At 50.9% G+C, this 19,721-nt stretch overlaps 1 protein-coding gene across 5 annotated transcripts in view; it reads right to left on the bottom strand.

Annotated features, from left to right (window-relative positions):
- BIRC6 (baculoviral IAP repeat containing 6) overlaps positions 1-19,721 on the bottom strand; it is a 3,097,233-nt gene that overhangs the window by 2,164,606 nt on the left and 912,906 nt on the right. For all 5 annotated transcript variants that reach the window (XR_011268132.1, XM_069607902.1, XM_069607904.1 and 2 more), the window contains exon 24: positions 8,691-8,878. Coding sequence is in view for 4 of the 5 variants with exons in the window: in XM_069607902.1 (XP_069464003.1) it covers positions 8,691-8,878 (188 nt within the window). In the remaining variant the exon portion in view is untranslated. The remainder of the gene's footprint in view (positions 1-8,690; positions 8,879-19,721) is intronic.

Here is a 19,721-nt window from a genome sequence, read left to right as displayed (position 1 = left end):
AGAGGGCATCAGCCTGAATGTTTTGAATACCCGGCAGGTAGAACGCCAGGATCTGAACACTGTGTTGTACGGCGCAGTGCCAGATGCCCGAGCTTCCTGGGACAGGAGCTGTGAATGTGTGCCCCCCTGTTTGTATAGATAGAACATAGTCATGCTGTTGTTGGTGAGAATCCTTACCACTGAGTCCTGGATGAGGGCAAGAGCGCCCAGTGTACTGCCTTCAATTCCAGAATGTTGATATGCAGAGAAACCTCTGAGGGGGACCAGAGGCCTTTGACTTGGAACTGGTTTAGGTGAGTCCTCATCCGGCTTGAGAGGCATCGGTCACGGTGGTGTTCCCAAAAATCTGGTTCCACCAGGGGCATGCCCCTTACAATATTGCTGGGATGAGTCCACTACCGCATGGCGTCTGCAAGAGTCCAGGAAATGAGCACCCCGTCAGACCAGGAGCCATGGGTCTGACCACCTGGAAGTGAGAAACTCCTGTGCTGGGCACATGAAAAGACGACAATTTGGAATGAGTGGGATGCAGGACGCCATGGTGCTGAGGAGAGACCTGTACGAATTGACTGTGACCGAAGTACCCGCAAAAAACAAGCCCACCAGGTACAACAGCTTCTCTATCCTTTCCTTCGAAGGTTTGACCTGATTGAGCACCGTCTGAAAATGAACCTCCAGAAAAACCAAATGCTTGGAGGGCGTCAGAACGGATTTGGCGAAGTTGACTGCGGAACTCAGACACTGTAAAAGGAGCATAGCTGCGTTGAGAGACAAACGTCCGCTGGCAAGTTGCCCTTCTGACCAACCAGTCGTCCAGGTACAGATGAACGTGGTGTCCGTTTCCGCAGAGGTAAGCTGCCACCGGAGCCAGGCACTTGGTGAAAGTCCTGCGAGCTGACTTTAGGCCAAAAGAGAGAACCCGAAACAGGTAATGTCTGCTGCCTAACACGAACCGTAGAAATTTGCGATGCATGTGGATATGAAAGTATGCATCCTCGAAATCCAGAGATGCCAGAAATTCCCCTGGTTGAACTGTTCATATGACCTCTTGCAATGTTAGCATCCTGAACTTCTGCCGTTTTATATTTTTGTGGAGCAGCCGCCGGTCCAGAATGGGGCACCATTTCCCGTTTGGCTTTTTGATTACAAAAAACCTGGATTAGGTTCCTCTTTACGATGCTGGAACCCTCTCAATAGCACCTTTTTGCAGCATAAGACACCTCCTGAAGGTGAGGTTGAGCTCTTTTTACCAGAGGAATGGGGAGTTGCGGACGCCTGAACTCAAGAGTAGCCATATTGAACTGCTTCCAGCACCCACCTGTCTGTCGTGATCAAATGCCACTCGTCAAGGAGGTGCACCACCCTCCCCCCTAGTCGAGTACCCTATTGGGAGTCATTGCTGCGGCTTGGACTGATGGCCTCTTAGAGAGGAGTAACCCCTTTTTCTCCGTCCTTGATACTCCTTGCTTCATTGAGCTGTCTGGAAGGAACGCCGGAAGCCCTGGGAGAAGTAGGTAGACCTACCGAACTCCTTGACACGAGAACCTGAAAACCTTGCGTTCCCAGAGACCCCACGAAAGGGGCGAAAAGAACTCCTGGCTTTAAGGGACCTCGCATTATCGGAGTCAGCCTTCATGTTCTTCAACGCGTCGTCAATCTTCTCCCCGAAAAGATTTTCCCCCCTCGCAAAGCATGTGCACCATCTTGTGCTGAACCTCTGGCCGGAAATCAATGCAGCAAAGCCAGGCTTGACGCCGGAGAACCACCCCATTATTAATTGGCTTAAAACCAGTCTCCGCCAGGTCGACTGCAACGTTAATACTATGATTCAATGCTTCCGTCCCCTCATGAACCAAAAGCATCGCCTCCTTCTGCTGCTGCTCTGGCAGGTGGTCTAACAGAAGTGCCAATCTGTGCCACATCTCGCAGTTGTAGCACGCCATGATAGCCAACCAGTTGGCAGCTTTAACTGTAGTAGGTCTGACAGCGAGGACCTTTCGGAAAGCGTCCAACTTACGGCCTTCATTCTCTGGGGGAGTAGCACACTTTATCTGGGTACGAGCCTTTCTACTTGCTGCTGCAGAAACAACCGACTGCGAAGTAGGCTGCGACGTCAGGCACTTTGGAGTGGACTCCAGCGCCTTGAACTTCTCCAAGCGGCCTTTGACTGCAGGCTCCGTAACCGGGTGCTTCATTGTCCGAAGCCCCTCCTGCCACACGTGGTCCAATGTAGGGATCGAGAAGACCGCCTTTCCCATCTTCCCCATATGAGAAAACAAGAAGCAGTCCTTTTCCTGCTCTGGGATGAGGCCAAACTCTTGACAGGCTTTAGCCATCATGGCATGAAAAGGTCCAATATCATCCGGCTTAGAAGGCTGGGCTGGACTGCTCTGAGCATCCAGATCCGGGTCAGTATTCTAGCTATCCGCTCTTCTGGGCAAAGACGAGACCGTAGAGAGTGTCCTGCGGCACACTATCCGGCTCAGAATCCTCTAGTTCCCCTTCCACCTGATACCTTCGAGGAAGGACTGAACACCCTGGTAAATAGCGGAAGAGGCCTAACCGCGGAAGACCTTCTGGTATGAGGCCCTCGACTGCGAGGGGCTTCCGAGACATCCCGACGAGGAACGGTAGGTGGGTCCTGCATCAACAGAACAGACGGAGCCCGAGACACTGGGAGCCTGGCATCCAATTGTCGCAGGAGAATTTGCAATGTAGTAAGCACTTGCATCGAGAGCAATGAGTGTGGGTTGACCAGAGGCTACTGAGGCGGCCCAGCCTCCAGCACACCCCCTTCCCCCCGATGTGGACTGAAGATAAGGCTGCAGGCCCAAAACCGAAGGATCCAGAAATGGCTGTTCGTCCTCCTCCGGATCCGTTTCAAATGCCACATGCCCGACACAGGCTGGAGGCTCATAGGCTGAGGTTGTCTCATGTTGGAGAATCTCCACCGGGAGTATGGACTTACATCCTTCCAAAGAGACTGCTCTGTAGACACCGTGGACTGCCACACTGGATCTCCACGAGACGCTGGTCTGGCAAAGGCTGCCTGCGCAGCTGTCTTTTCCACGTGGATGTTGGACCTGCCGTCGAGGGTAGGCCCGTAGTCAAGCTGGCAGTCGCCAGCAGAGCGGAAAATGGATGAGCCGTTGACTCGGTCTTCGGCGTAGACACATCCGTAGATCAAGAAGGCTGCTTGGTCGAGGAATAGGAGCAGTGCTTCTATGACTCATGGCTAGAAGAGGAGTGACGCCTTTCCTTGGAAGTAGATTTCTTTGTCGACAAGGTAGACGAATGAGCCCTGGACTTTGCCTGTCCGTTGGCGCAGCCTTGTGAGCCGGGTTCACAGGTCCCTGCGGGCATGAACCAGAGTCCTTCGGCATATCCGCCCATGGCACAGACTTGCCTTGCGAGGAAGAAACCCTCGACCCCTCACCACTCGACATGGGCCGTGCCACCGTAGACTAGTTGCCTTTTCTGAAATCCGACGCAGACCTGGCCTCATCAGTGCGTTGCTTCTTTTGGCATAGGCTACGCCGACCGCACCCTCTGGAGCAATGGCCACCTCTTGGCAGATGGAGTAGAGGACTGGTCCCCGCGGGAAGAGACCATCTCCGAATCTGGATAGGCCCCCTCATTCAGCCAGCAAATCAATCAGCTGATAGTCATTGTGGGTCTTCTGGAAGAACCCCCGACAGATGTCACAATTCTAGGCTGAGTAATTAGGTCTAAGCAGTACAGGTAGTCCACATGGCTGTCCCTCACGTACCCATTTGTGAGGCTGCAGGTCTCACACGGCCAAAATAATAACTTCTTCGGACCCACAGATGACTTAACGGTACCTAGAAGCACACCACACCGAAATAACCACTGGGACCAGCAAAAGCTGAGTAGAACAAATCGAATTCTCTGGAGAGAACACAAGGTGATCCCAACAGTTTGGAAGACGGTTGAAATCTGATGGGAAGCAGCGGGCGGGGCTATATACTGGACGTCCCATTGGTGCTGCCTAAAGCAACCATAACGACGTTGATAAGACCCTCAAAGTGTCCGGGTTTTTCCATAGGAAAACTATATTAAAGTTACTGAGGCTTCCCAGCCTGACGACAGAAAATATTCACAGCATGTGAATCCATGAAAGATCGAATGCTAAAGAATGAAAGATGTGAACGTGCAGTCGAGGGGAGCAAGTCAAGTGTTAGCAAAATGAACACCGAACAAAAGTAAGTTGAATAAGGGGAAGCTAAGGCTGTAAACTAATGAAGTCGAAATTGGAACATTGAGCCAAGGGAGTGCCAAGAAAGCGAAACCATTAATCTATGAATTGGTGGGCTTTCGGGTTGGTTGTGAACTGACAAACCAATCGAAATACAGGTGGCAGAAAGCTGGGGCATGGGTTGTGTGACCTGTAACGGGTGGGCCATGCCTGTCAACTAGGCCTAGACCAGGAAGTCCCAACAAATCGAGGAGAATCGTGAACACAACCCAGAAACAAGATGAAGCTGAACACTTTTTGTTTAGTGAACCAGTGCTTGAAGCTTGGGAAGGGAACCCTGAGCCCCTTTTGAACATTGTATACTAAAATCAAGTGTGCTTGAAACTGTCATGCATGCTGGACGTGGTCCTACCTCCTACGCTCGTAGAACAGCTAGACCGTTCTATTCCAAATGGCGGTTGTTCGATACGTTGCCGGGAAAACGACGTTTGCACTTTTCACGTCGCTAACTTCACGTGTATTCTGCTTCGTCACGTGAACTACGGCTTTACGTATTTAAGCAGCGTGGAAACTTCACTCGCTACTTCTGATCGAATCATTTGGCGTTGTGTAGCTGAACCTCCGGTCTGCTTCCTTGCAGGTTACTACAGCTACTTTTTGGGCCTTCTATAGCGTGTTTTCTGTCACACGCTGATTCCTGGAGCTGTTTGGTTGCGTGTAAATCCACACGCGCACGCTATCTTCAAACGCTGCTGGCCTGGTCTGCGTGAATCCTGTTCGCGTGTAATCCACACGCGTACGCTATCTTCTAGCGCTGCTGGCCTGGGCTGCGTGAATCCTGCTCGCGTGTAAATCCACACGCGCACGCTATCTTCAAGCGCTGCTGGCCTGGACTGCGTGAATCCTGTTCGCGTGTAAATCCACACGCGCACGCTATCTTCAAGCGCTGCTGGTCTGGACTGCGTGAATCCTGTTCGCGTGTAAATCCACACGCGCACGCTATCTTCAAGCGCTGCTGGCCTGGACTGCGTGAATCCTGCTCGCGTGTAAATCCACACGCGCACGCTATCTTCAAGCGCTGCTGGTCTGGACTGCGTGAATCCTGCTCGCGTGTAAATCCACACGCATATCGTCTTCGAACGCTGCTGGCCTGGACTGCGTGAATCCTGCTCGCGTGTAAATCCACACGCATATCTTGTCTTCGAACGCTGCTGGCCTGGACTGCGTGAATCCTAATCGCGTGTAAATCCACACGCACACGCTCTTTTCTTTGCGGCTGTACAGAACCGCGTGAACTTTGTTTATACCTTAAAAGGAGCGTTATTTCCAACTCCTGCACCTGTGATATTAACAAGGGGATTGATTCATTTCTATACTTTACTCTACGTGGGAAGGAAGCTTTTCAAGGATAATTGGAAGGTGACAGTGAACAGTACTTTGGACGCTATCCTGTGGTGCATCAACCCGGTATCTAGCGTGAGCCTCGTTCCGTTCGGGATAAGTCTCCCTTACTAATCTTCCCTTCCTTGTCGTTTGTTCTACCTTGGATTTCTCAAGAGACTCTGCTGGATTCGTCTGCCCTAGACACAAGGTCAGTGTGTGCATTCATGACATTTTCTATTCCATCATATCCAGGTTGGGGCAGTTATTCATGATACTTTATTTTGTTCTAGGCTGACTTCCTATACCTTACCCACACCCTTTCCAGTGATCCATCGCTCTGCCTGTTTTACCGGTCAGAGAGTTGTATCATTTGGAAGGTCTTAACTTGACTTCACAACTATCAAACGCGTGAACAGGGATCCGGAAGACCCTACCACCTGTATCCTTTTGAGTACCGTATCCTTTTCGGTTAATACTGTGGTGCTTTCTGACAGAAACTTGGGGAAGAGAAACCCAATCCTGACAGAACATTTGAAAGCCATATTTGTTGGAATTATATCCTGAACTTGGGGGAAGGGAGCTAGATGCTGCTCCAGACTTTGTTTAACACTATCAAGTTAGAATAACCCTTCACTATACTTTTGTATTAAACGTGAGGGCAGGCATAGGTTTTGACACAGACAGCCATTTAATTTGGACTTACAGCAATAGACTTTCCTTAGTTTCTTTATGTAGGGAAATGCCCCACCATAGCTAGAGGGCAGGTTGGGCATTACACCTATCCTGATACTTAATAAAGATTCTACTTTTGAATTCACAATCTGTTGACTGTGCCATCTCTTGATACCATGTCTGTCTCACACTGTCCAATCAGGACAGCCAGAACCCCCAGTGGGAACTGGTCCCATTCAGGCAGACAAAGGGCAGGGGAGTGAATAACTCCTCCCCCACTTCCTGCCTGGAGCCACACACTGGAGCCTAGGCGGGGACGCCCAAGGGTTCCTGCCGAAGACGCCACACACACTCCCAGAATGTTAGAAGGGCCAACAACCATGCTAGAAAAGGCGAAAAAAAGAAAAGGAGCCCCCATGTTAGAACATAGATGACCCTATTGTGCGCAACCAAGACCATTAACTAAAGGGCTGTCTGTGACTGAAAAGTCACAGGAGCAGAGAGAGGGGGGTATTAGGTATCCCCTTGGCACTCCACATAAGGTGGAGTGTGACAATCTCTCATAGTATAAAGTTTTAGGAGAGATACAAAGTATCCCTCTATCCGAAAGAACTGTAGTTAGTAAGGATGAACCAAAGGGCTCCCAGCAACACTGCCCATAAGGAGCTGTGTGTGCAAAAGAAAAACACGGATGCTTTAAGAGATGGAGGAAAGTAGACTCCATAATAAAAGGTAAAACACAAAACAGAGTTCCAAAAGTCAGAGCAAATAAGAATGAGTGGAAAAAAGTAGTCACTCCATCCGGCTATACAGAAAAAAGTCACAGTAATAAGTGCTGGGGTCTAACTAGGAGAGGAGGTGAAGCATACAAATGATGAATCTTCCCAACAATAGAATATGGAGGCAAAGTTGCTAAAAGAGAAATCCTTCCAAGCAGGGTGGCATTGCAGGAGTTGGATCTAGTCTTGGAGGAATAGTCTTAATCCTTGTCTGGGGCTCAGACACCAGAGTTTGCACGGTGCTCAAAATGTCAATAGACATGTAATGTGCTTTGGGACCCAGCACAGGTTGCGAGCGGGCTGGAAGTTCCATGGGATGTGGCCCCGATTTTTAAAGCACTGGAGGAGGGAGAGGCTGTGCCAGGCGGCAACCCAGGTGAAGATACCCTCCACTGGGCCTTCAAAGTCAGTATCAATGATTCATCCAAAGCAAAAGGATGGCGTACCAAAACAGGCTTTTTAGGTGATCTGAGCAGTGAAGGATGTGTGTGTGTGTGTGTGTGTGTGGACGCACTGACAAGTTATGTGTACACCACTAGTCGAATCAAATTCGAGAGGGGATGGCAGTAGACTGGTAGTCCACAGGGCAGTCATCACAGACTTGTATGTGGTGGCAGTCTACTAGATCGCCGACTGAGGGGGATGGGAAGGATTAAGTTAGTCATCAACGAGGTGGTAAGCTGAGTAGTCCAGGGTTTGTGCTTCGTGGAAGAATGTTTTGGCCACAGACCGTGCTCCTTCCATGAAGAATGGTGTGGCTCGAGGACTGTACTGTTGTCAAGGATTTAGTAGACAAGAGGGATGGTTTGTGCGATGAAGAAGCAGGCTTTTTAGGCATTACAGATCCATCAAGATCCTTATGAGCATGGGTGGCATCATGCTTCTCCCACAGGAAGACTGCTCATGGGATCTTGACCTCTCAGAAGAACTCTTGGGGCCTGCTAGGACACAGTGAAGATCTGTGCTTCACAGGAGCAAAGTATGAGGCCACAGTGTCTTCAGAGAGTCAGGCAATCAGGTATCTGATCCCATCCCTTAAAGTCTTGTGTCACACTCCTGATGCCTATCCTCCACATAAATGTTTTTCAACCTACAAGTAGAGCAGGTTTTCGAAAAGACTTCTTGGCTTTGGCATAAATCAAGGTAAGGAAAGATTTCTTCAATGGACAAAACCCTTGAGGAACACAGAGCAAACGTAAGTCCCCTGTAAGGGAGCAACAAAATAGTGTAGGAACTTGCAAAGCCCATAAAACCAATGTACTCATCTATAGCTTTCAAATGGAGTCAAAGTAAAAGTTGCACAATGAGGATTGATTCTTAGAGAAAATATTGAATAAAGAACTTTGGTGAGGACTACAGACTCTAAAAGAGTGGTAAACCATCGGAAAATGACCCCGATGGCTGGTGCTAAGGGAAGCACTGCCTATTACCAAAAAACAAGAACACTAAAGTGCAGTTGCTTGCATTTCTTTAATAATTTGCAGCCCGACATTGAATTTAACATGCGACTAAGAAACATCCAATGAATTTCTGTGATTCTACAACTCTGGACTATTAAAGGCTATGATCCAAACATTTGAGAAAAAATCTATATTAAGGTCACATCTGTCAAACAACAAATTTCACTATATACTCCTCACCTGCTGTTGAAGCTTAAGAAGCTGCTGCTGTTTCTCTTGTAAAACCTGTAGTTGCTGCTCTGCTGAAGCCATTGCATGTGATAAGGACTGTAAAGCAACTTGAGCGGCCGAACTTAGGGCTGTTGAAGCTTCCCCAACTGGTACAGTTATTAAGTTACCAACAACTGGTGTCACCCCAAAAGTGCTCACTGCCATGAAGCAAAAACAAAAAAAGAAATCATGGAAACCAACCATAAAACAAAGCACTGACAAAGACGTGGAACCTACTAAACTGTTAAGCACATGTATCACATTCTACATTTGAGAACCTTTCTCAAACTTTCTTTAAAAACAAACTTTCCAAAACAATATTCTTTGGTATCTATTTAATATGAAAAGCTGAAAACAAAGAACCAAATGTTTGTTCATATTTGAGGAACATTGATCAAAGTAGGAAGTTCCTCTCTTTTAGATTCAAGACACAAGCTTTGTAGCAGGCACTCCCACAGATTGAGCAAGTTGCTTACCTGTAACTCAAGTATTGTTATCTTTTATAGATGTGCAAACTTTGAATATTTTCCATTGTCATACTGTGAATCTTTGCCTTTAGATACTTCAAGAACACCCAACGGGAGGCTCTCTCAGAAGACTACACCAAACTCAACCACACATGGGCTCATGTACCTCAGATGACAAAGGACTGCAACTTGCTTATCCAAGAACTCACCACCCTCACGAACATCAACCACCATGCACCAGTGGAACGGCACACCCTAAAACCTAAGTCTTCAGCACCCTGGTACACTTAAGAACTCAAGCTCAACTAACAAACCATCAGAAAACAAGAAATTCCGGCAGCGCATCTGACCTCGCTCTGGTCAAGGAACTCCATGCTACACACAGGTAACTGGTCAATACTGCCAAGGCCAACTACTGCCAAAACACCAGAGCCAAAGAAAACAATGAAAGCATAGCCCTCTTAAAAGCCATCAGGCACTGCATCAACCCTGTGACTGACTCACACAGCACGCCATCAAAAAATCCATCAACTCGTTCTTCATCAACAAGATCATCATGATCCGCTAACACACACCATCGCCACAAACGACTACACATCCCATCTTGCAAAACCACAACTACCCGGACAACTTTGAAGACAAACTATGGAAGATTTCACTGCCACATTAGCATCCCTCAAGGCAACATTTTATGTGGATGACATTCTCCCTACCTCCTTATTCAAGACCCTTCGGACTGAAGCACTCCTCCCCTACCTGACAATCAACAGCTTCCTAACTCTAGGCATCTTCCCTCGACCTTCAAGACCAGACAAATCCTTGCACTTAAACCAAAACTGGGCCCTGACTATCTCAGCAACCACTACCCCATTACCCATATTCCCTTTGTAGGTAAGATCCTTGAGAAAGTAGTAGCCACAAAACGCCTCCACACATCGAAGCCAATAACAACCTTTATTCTTACAAAAATGGCTTCAGATGCAGCTCAGAAATGGCTGCCATCAAGGTGATAGACGATGCCCTTAAAATCCTAGACGACGGCCATCCTTCCCTCCTAGTTCTCTTTGACCTCTCAGTAGCATTTCACACAATAGACTACCAGACACTCAAAGTACATTGCTACAAGGGGCTCAGTGAGAGTCATGAGCTGGTTCAAATCCTACCTTGCGAACCACCAACCGTTCTTACAAATTGATTCTTCCAGATTTACTCCACTCCTCATTTGTGGAGTCACGCAAGGATCCATTTGGTCCCCTGACCCTCTCCTCTCAACATCCACATTCACCAATACACAAATCACCCTCAAGCTAGCTTCCATCGAAAACATCCACAGGCTTGAGGCCTGCCTCACATTGATCCAGTCCTGGCTGTCCAGTGCTTACCTAAAGCTCAACCACTCAAATACTGAATTCCTACTGCTCACCAACAAGACAAAGCACCCCAACAACCAGACCTAGCCCTCTATGAACCTCGAGAGATTTACACCCCAGCTGTCTATTTGTGCCAGGTCTCTTGGGTTCAACAGCCACAGACACTGCACGTTCAAACAGCAAATATCAAGGAAGACACAAACTACTTGGTACCAACTTTCCCTCTTGCAGAAAATCAAGCCCTCCCTCCCAGAAAAGCACTTCAGATCTGCTGTTCAAGCCTTGGTCCTCTCCCACCTGGATGGTGGCAATGGCCTTTTAGTCTGCCTTCCGGCGACAACCCTGGCACCCTGAAATGGACAAGTTACTTACCAAACTGGTGACTTTGTTTTGACTGGATGTTCCTCCAACCTATTCCTCATCTATGACGAGTGATGTTCACAGCTGTGCTGCTTCGTAATTTTTTCGGCAGATGCCGTCCTTGCGTCAATGGCATCTGGTTCATGTCCCTCAGAGGCCTCCGTCGAGGGTGATGTGATCGGATGTTATAAGTAGCATGCACAGCGCCCGTAGCCTCAGTTCATGTTTTCCCCCTCACGTGTGGCACACATACCCAGAACATAGCCTCGACCGCACTTACTCTTGCAGGACGTAAGCTGTAACAGCATGGAAATTCTTGCGAGTGGTAGGCTGGGAGGGCGATGATGATTAAGTTGGAGGAACATCCACTCGAAAGAATGTTACCAGTTTGGTAAGTAACTTGTTCTTCGAATGGATTGTGTCCTCCAACGTATTCCTCATCTATGACAGATCCCAAAGCAGTAAAAAATGATTGGAGGAAGAAAAATTTAGACATGCCCAATAAAATGGCAGAATAAAGCACTGCCTTACCAAAGGCAACATCCTGAGCATGGAATGTATCCAGGGAGTAATGCCTGACAAAGACAACGTTGCAGCACGTCAGATATTTTTCACGAGAACCGCCCTGTGGAGGGCTGTCGAAGTAGCAATGCCCCTGGTGGAATGAGCCCGCAAACCCGCAGGAGGGTCCTTACCAGCCAACCGGTAGCATTCTGAAATCGTGAGGATAATCCACCTAGACAAATTCTGCTTTGAAACAGCCTGTCCTAAACTGTGTCCAGTATACCCCACAATGAGTTGGTCGTCCACTCTGATCTTTGCCATTCTAGATAGATAAAAGCTCAAGGCTCTTCTAGGATCCAACCTATGAAGACGTTTCTCTTCCTTACCAGGATGAGGAGGTAGGTAGAAAGCAGGGAGTAGCACCTTCTCACTCAAAAGAAAGTCAGACACAACCTTAGGGAGAAAGAACGGACATACTCTCAGTACAACCCTGTCCTTGTGGAACAACGTAAAGGGTGGCTTAGAAGAAAGTGCCTGCAACTCGCTCACTCTACTAGCAGATGTAACTGCAACTAAGAAAACAGTTTTAAGGGTCAACAACCTTAAAGGGCAAGAGTGTGTGGGTTCAACGGAGCACCCATCAGAAAGTTTAGAACCAAAGTAAGGTCACAAACCGGCACCTGAAACGGTGATAGCGGGAACACATTTGTGAGCGTTTTCAAAAACTGAGCGATCGGTAAAATTTCAAAATAAGAACATTCCTCGAAAGAGCACTTAAAGATACAGTACTGCCAAATAACCTTTAATGGTGCCCACCTGAAGACCCCTGTGGGCCACCGAAAGTAAGAAGGAGAACCTCCGGAATCTAACACTGAAAAGGGTCCACATTCTTTCCTCTGCACAAGTCGCAAAATTTACGGCAACGGTACAGGGACTTTGTGGCAGGCCGCCAAGCCGAAAGGAACACCTCCATCACGTCATCCGGGAGGTCCCAATCCCTATATCTCAACCTCTCAGAAACCATGTGTGAATGTTGAGATTCTTGACCTCTGGATGGAGAATCCAACCTTCCTCTCGCGAGAGAAGATCCTCTATTTGGGGGAAGACGTATTGGAGGACAGATGGACATGTCTATAAGGTCTGGGTTCCACGCTATCCTGGCCCAATCTGGAGCAATGGGGGATCATGCGTGTCCCGAACTGTCGCAACCTCCTGAGAACTTAGATGACCGGGATCGGAGGAAACTCGTACAGAAGCGGGAGGAGCCACTCCACAACGAACGCATCTCCTAGAGCTCCTCTCAGAGGAAAATCCCTTGAGCAGTACCTTTCGCACTTCTGGTTTGCCCCAATCACGAACAGGTCCACCTGAGGGGTTCCCCAAAGAGCAAAGATCTCTTGAAGGACTTCCTGAGCGAACTCCCACTTGTGGGAGACCGCGCTCTGCCTGCTCAGAGTGTTCGCCGTCATGTTCTCTGTGCCGGTTAGATGCATCGCCGAAAGGGACATACACTTGCTCATTGCCCAGAACCAGAGCTGCATCAACTCCCTGTATAGAGGTAGTAACCTTTCACGTCCTCTCTTGTTGCGGTAATGCATAGCCACGGGGTGGTCGATCATCAGGACATTCTTCCCCCATACAGATGGCAGGAAAGCCTTCAGCGCTAGCCTGATGGCTTTCACCTCCAAAAGATTGATGTGAAGTCTGGACTCCGATTGAGACCAATGACGGCTGATGGATAGATTGTCAGCATGAGCTCCCCACCCTGTCAGGGAAGCGTCCGTCACCACCATGACATCCGGCCAGGGCTGCCAAAAAGGTTCCCCTTTCATTAGATTTGTCTCGTCATCCCACCACAGAAGGTCCTGTGAGACCAAAAATGAACATGGAGATCCGACATCTTGCCCGATAACTGGAACCATTGAGTCCGTAGAGCCGACTGAAAGGATCTCATTCTCAAGCGGGCCTCTGGCACCAGAAAAATGCAGAATGCCATGAGGCAGAAGAACAAGTTACTTTCTTACCTGGTAACGTTCTTTCGATGGGATGGTCCGACGACGTATTCCATATCTATGACATGTAATCACCAAAGCTGTGCTGCTTCGGAAACTTTTCGGCGTCTGCGTCGATGACGTCGATGCGCCGTCGTCGAGGACCTCCTCCGACGTCCGACGTCATCCGATGTGATAAGTAGGACGCACGACGCCCATAGCCTCAGTTGTAGTTTTTTCCCCCAGAACGTGTGACATAAGTCAACTGCCAGTCAGACACAAAGCCTTGCTGAACGTAAGCTGCAATCGCAGAAGTAATTCTGCAGCGGGGAAGGCAGGGCAGGAGCGATATGGAATACGTCGTCGGACCATCCCATCGAAAGAACGTTACCAGGTAAGAAAGTAACTTGTTCTTCGAGGGGATTGGGTCCTCCGACGTATTCCATATCTATGACAGACTCCCAAAGCAGTACCAAAGCAAGGAGGAGGGAAAGAATTTAGAATCAAAATTTAGAATAGCCAATCAAATAGCAGAGCAAAGGACCGCCTTGCCAAAGGCCAGATCCTGTGCTCGAATGGAATCGAGGGAATAGTGACGTACAAATGTATGTACTGAAGCCCAGGTGGCTGCATCACAGATGTTGCAAATAGGAACACCCCTCTGCAGGGCAGTAGACGCAGCCATACCCCTGGTAGAATGGGCCCGCAAGCCAGCCGGTGGGTCCTTACCCGCCAAGCGGTAGCACTCCGAGATGGCCAAAATAATCCAGCGAGACAAAGTCTGTTTCGTCACAGCTTGCCCCAAACGCTTTCCAGCATAACCAATAAAGAGTTGATCATCCACTCTGACCCGGGACATGCGTGAAACATAAAAGCTTAAAGCTCTCCTAGGGTCAAGCCTATGGAGCCTCTCCTCTTCCTTACCAGGATGTGGAGGAGGATAGAATGCCAGAAGAACAACCTTCTGGGCCAAATGAATTCCGTCACTACCTTCGGAAGAAAAGAAGGACGAACTCTAAGGACAACCCTGTCCTTGTGAAATACAGTGAAGGGAGGCTTAACTGAAAGTGCCTGTAACTCACTCACTCTGCGAGCGGAAGTAACCGCAACTAAAAACACAGTTTTCAGAGTTAACAGCCTCAAAGGGCAAGAATGTAAAGGCTCAAACGGAGCACCCATAAGAAACTTAAGAACAAGGTTTAAATCCCAACCGGGCACCAGGAAAGGTGACGGAGGGAACACATTAGTGAGCCCTTTCAGGAACTGTGAAATCAAAGGGATTTTAAAGTAAGAACACTCTTCAGACGAGCGCTTAAAGATGGACAGCGCCGCCAGGTAACCCTTAACGGTACCCACTTGCAAGCCCCTGTGGGCCAAAGAAAGTAAAAAGGACAGAACCATGGGGATGTCACATGCAAAAGGATCCACATTCTGAACTCTGCACCAGTCGCAGAACTTACGCCAACGGCAACGGTACAGAGACTTTGTTGCTATCCTTCGGGCCGAAAGCAACACCTCCATCACGTCCTCAGGGAGGTCCCAATCCTTATACCTCAACCTTTCAGGAGCCAAGCGTGAAGGTTGAGGGATCTGACCTCTGGATGGAGAACCTGACCCCCCCTCCCGTGAGAGCAGATCGCCTCGGTAGGGAAGACGACGTGGAGGGCAGATGGATAAGTCGAGAAGGTCCGGGTACCATGTCCTCCAAGCCCACGCCGGGGCAATGAGGATCATCCGGGAACCGAACTTCCGTAACCTCCGCAGCACTTGCGGGATGATGGGGACTGGAGGAAACGCGTACAGCAGCGGGAAGGACCACTCCACCACGAACGCGTCTCCTAAGGCTCCTTTTGGAGGAAATTCCCGCGAGCAAAACCTTTCGCACTTCCGGTTGACACTGGAGGCAAAGAGATCCACTTGAGGGGTCCCCCAAAGGGCGAAGATCTCCAGGAGAATCTCCTGAGCCAACTCCCACTCGTGAGAGATCGCGCTCTGCCTGCTCAGAGCGTCCGCCGTCACGTTTTCGGCTCCGGCCAGATGAACTGCCGAGATCGAAAATTCCTGCTGGATGGCCCAGAACTCGAGCTGCATCGCCTCCCTGCACAGAGGAAGTGACCCTGCCCCCCCCTTTTTGTTGAGGTAGTGCATGGCCACTGTGTTGTCCGTCAGAATCAGGACATTCTTCCCTCGCACAGACGGCAGAAAAGCCTTCAGGGCTAGCCTGACGGCCCTCAGCTCCAACAGATTGATATGGAGTCTGGACTCCGACGGAGACCAACGACCGCTGTCAGCCCGTTGGCATGAGCTCCCCATCCCGCGAGGGATGCATCCGTCACGATCGTCACCTCCGGCCAGGGAAGCCAAAATGGAGCCCCCCTCATCAAGTTGCCTTCGTTCGACGGCCCACCACAGAAGGTCCCGGGCGACCGAGGACGGCACCTGAATCGAGTCCGACATCCTGCCGGAGGACTGCGACCATTGCGTCTTGAGTGCCCACTGCAAAGATCTCATCCGCAGGCGAGCCTCTGGCACCAGAAGAATGCAGGATGCCATGAGGCCGAGCCACCTCAAGAACTCGAACGCTGGGAGCGTCTGGGCATGCTGAAACTTGTGCACCATCTGCTGAATGTGAAGAGCCCTCACCTGGGGAGGAAAACACAGCCCCAGGGAAGTGTCGAGCACTGCTCCGATGTACTGGAGCCGCTGTGTTGGCGTCAAATGGGACTTCTTTAAATTGAGGGAGAAGCCCAGCCTGTGAAGGGAGCGACAGGTGACCGACAGATGATCCAGGACTTGCTCTGGAGAGCTCCCCCTGATCAACCAATCGTCCATGTAGGGGTAGACGTGAATCCCCCTTGCCTGAGACTCGCTGCCACCACCACCATGAGCTTGGTGAAAACCCTCGGGGCGGAGGTCAATCCGAACGGCAGGACCCGAAACTGAAAGTGCGAGTCGCCAACCGCGAACCTCAGGTACTTCTCGTGCTTGGGATGGATCGGCACATGGAAGTAAGCATCCTTGAGGTCGAGTGACACCAACCAGTCCTGAAGCTGAAGGGCCTGGAGGACTTGAGAGAGAGTAACCATCTTGAACTTGTCCTTCCTGAGGAGTTTGTTCAAACCGCGCAAGTCCATGATGGGTCTCAATCCCCCGTCTTTCTTCGAAACCAAAAAATAAGGGGAATGCCATCCCTTGTTCCTCTCCGCTACAGGCACCAGTTCTATGGCGCCTTTCTCCAGCAGGGCTTTAATTTCCTGCGCAAGGAGCGGATCCGGACTCTGCAAAGAGGTTCCCCGGTGGATTGTCGCGAGGCCTGTGCCGAAAGGGAAGACAGTAGCCGTGGGTTATGATCTCCAGAACCCACACATCTGAAGTAATGGCTTGCCACTCTACAAGATGCTGCGCCAGCCTTCCCCCAACCGGCGAACCATGGGACATGGCCTCACGAGTGAGTGGGAGCGGCTGCGGCGTTACACCGGAGGGCAAAGAGGCAACTGCCCGAGCGGCCTTGGCACCACGGGTACCCTGTCGTCCACCTCTGGTACCCCTGCGTTGGCCTCTTTGACTGCCAGCTCCTCTCGCTTTACTGAAGGATGAGTAATAGCGAAAGGAACCACCCCTCCACTGCTGTCCCCTAGGACGAAAAGGCGGAGGTTGGCAAACTGCAGCGCCCAACGACTTTGCTGCAGCTTTTGAGGTCTGCAACCTCTCAAGGCTCTCGTCAGCCTTGCTGCCAAAAAGGTGTTCACCGTCAAAGGGCATGTTGAGGAGCCGGGACTGCACATCAGGAGCAAACCCCGACTTCCGCAACCACGCAAACCTGCGTATCACGGTGCTCGCCGCCATGGACCTACTGACGCATTCAGCTAAGTCCAAACCCGACTAAACGGACTCACACATGGCATCCTTACCATCCTGGACCATAGCAAGGAAACCATCCCGTTCGTCCCCTTCGGGAATATGATCAGCCGCTAACGCAACACAGTTCCACAGAGTGTGCGTGAAACGCGACAAGGCACAAATGGAGTTGGCCGCCTGAAGCGCCATACCACCAGAAGAAAACACTTTCTTCGCCCAGCCATCAAAACGTTTGTCGTCCCTATCAGGAGGGATGGTAGGGTACGACGCCTGCTTCGCCGGGGCCGTGGCCGCCTGCACCACCAAACTCTCCGGAGTGGGGTGCCTGGTCAAGTAGCAGGGGTCGCCACTGGCTGGACGGTATTTTCGCGACAAGGATCTGCCCACCGCTGGGAGACTCTCCGGAGCAGTCCAAGCCGCCGCCACCCTTCTCTGTAAAGCCATATGGAACGGCAGAACCGGGTCAGTTGGGGGACCAACATCAAGGATGTCCGTCAGATCATCCTGCACAAATTCCCCTGGGGGAGCAGACCATCCCAAGTACTCAGAAACCCTAGCCATAAGGCGCCGGTACGAGGAATCAGCATGAGAGCCAGGCTCAGGCCTACAAAACTCCACCTCCGGAGAGGTGGCCAGTCCACTGGCATCATGCAGTGACTGTCTCAACTCGTCAAACCGACTATGGCCCGAGACAATTTCATCCGGAACCTGACTAGGAACCAGGCCATCAGAATCCTCATCCGCCTCTGAAATATAGTCCAGGTGGCGAAAAGAAGGCACTCGAGAGTGCTTGCTCTTAACCAGAGACTTCCTAGGGGGTCCACCCGTGCCCTGGGGTACCTCCGACACGAAAGGCGTTGATGGCGTCGAGCGAATCGGCGCCAGCGTCGAGAGAACCGGCATCGGCGCCGAGAGGATCGGCGTCGAGGAAATCGGCGTCGACGTCAGATGCAGCGCCTCTAGAATCGGCGGCGTCGACACAGCCCTCGAGGCCGGAGCCCCGAGCGTGTCCCTCGACGACCTGAGCGTCGACGGCATCGACGACTTCCTCGGAGCCAGAGCCTCGAGAAAGACTGTCGACGCCCTTGACGCCACAGACGTCGATGCCTTCTTCGAAGACCTCACAGGTGCACACGGTCTCGAACGCGTCGAGGACCGGGACCTGGAACGGGTACGTCGAGAACGAGTCCCCTTGTCCCTCTCCCGTGACTCGTGCCGACCACTCTTGCGAGCGGTGTCTCTCGACCTCACACGACCGACCCCACTCGGGGGCGCGGACGGCTGAGTACCCTGCGACTCAAGAATCGCCAGCATCTTCTTCCCGAAGGAAGCCCATTCCTCCGGCGTCGCACGGCTGGAGGGGTAAGCGACGTGCCGGGCAGAGCCCTCCGAAGAGGACCTGGAAGACGACCGGTGTCAGCGCTTCCGAGAATGCCTCGAAGAGGTTGAGGAGTGGCGAGACCGACTCCTAGAAGGAGACCCACGAGACTTCCGACGATGACACGGAGAGTCACCCCTCGAATCATCTGTCGAAAGCCCCGCAGACTTCGACTTCCGGGGCTTGGACACCCGACCTACCGACAACAACTTCTTACGTTCGCGTAAGGCTTTGGACGTGAGCGACTGGCAGTCGATACAGTCATCCGTGTCGTGGGCCTCCCCGAGGCACCAGAGGCAGGCGTCGTGCGAGTCCGTCACCGACATCTTGGACCCACACTCCCCGCACTTCTTGAAACCCGGACGCGGGGTCGAAGACGAAGTAGACATCTACAGAAGGATTTTCACAAACGAACAGGTTCGAAGAACCGAGAAGAACAGAACTCCAAAGAGTCAAGGCGTTTAAACCGAGAAACACGAAGCAACACGTTCGCGGAAAAAACGGAACTGAGGCTATGGGCGTCGTGCGTCCTACTTATCACATCGGATGACGTCGGAGGAGGTCCTCGACGACGGCGCATCGACGTCATCGACGCAGGACGCCGAAAAGTTTCCGAAGCAGCACAGCTGTGGTGATCACATGTCATAGATCTGGAATACGTCGGAGGACACAATCCCCTCGAATCTGGGCTTGTAGACATTTTGTGACCAACTGAAGAATGTGACGAGCCCTCAACTTGGGTGGCTAGCACATCCCCAAGAAAGTGTCCAAAACAGCCCCTATGTACTGGAACCGCTGGGATGGTGTCAAATGAGACGAAGTTGAGGGAGAAGCCCAGCTTGTAAAGTGAGTGGCAGGTGACGCTGAGATGATCCAAGGCTTTTTCGGGAGAACGCACCATGATCAGCCAATCATCCAGGTAGGGGTAGACGTGAAACCCCCCCCTCTCCTAAGATGTGCCACCACCACCACATTGAGCTTAGTGAAGACCCTCAGGGCGGAGGTGAGCCTGAAAGGCAGGACCCGAAACTGGTAGTGGGATCAGCCAACTGCGAACCGGAGGTATTTTCTGT

The sequence above is a fragment of the Ambystoma mexicanum genome, chromosome 4q, assembly GCF_040938575.1.
Source record: "Ambystoma mexicanum isolate Mex_15411 chromosome 4q, UKY_AmexF1_1, whole genome shotgun sequence".
Lineage (NCBI taxonomy): Eukaryota > Metazoa > Chordata > Amphibia > Caudata > Ambystomatidae > Ambystoma > Ambystoma mexicanum.
Note: the sequence above shows the minus strand (reverse complement) of the source record. Positions and strands in the feature narration are given on the sequence as shown.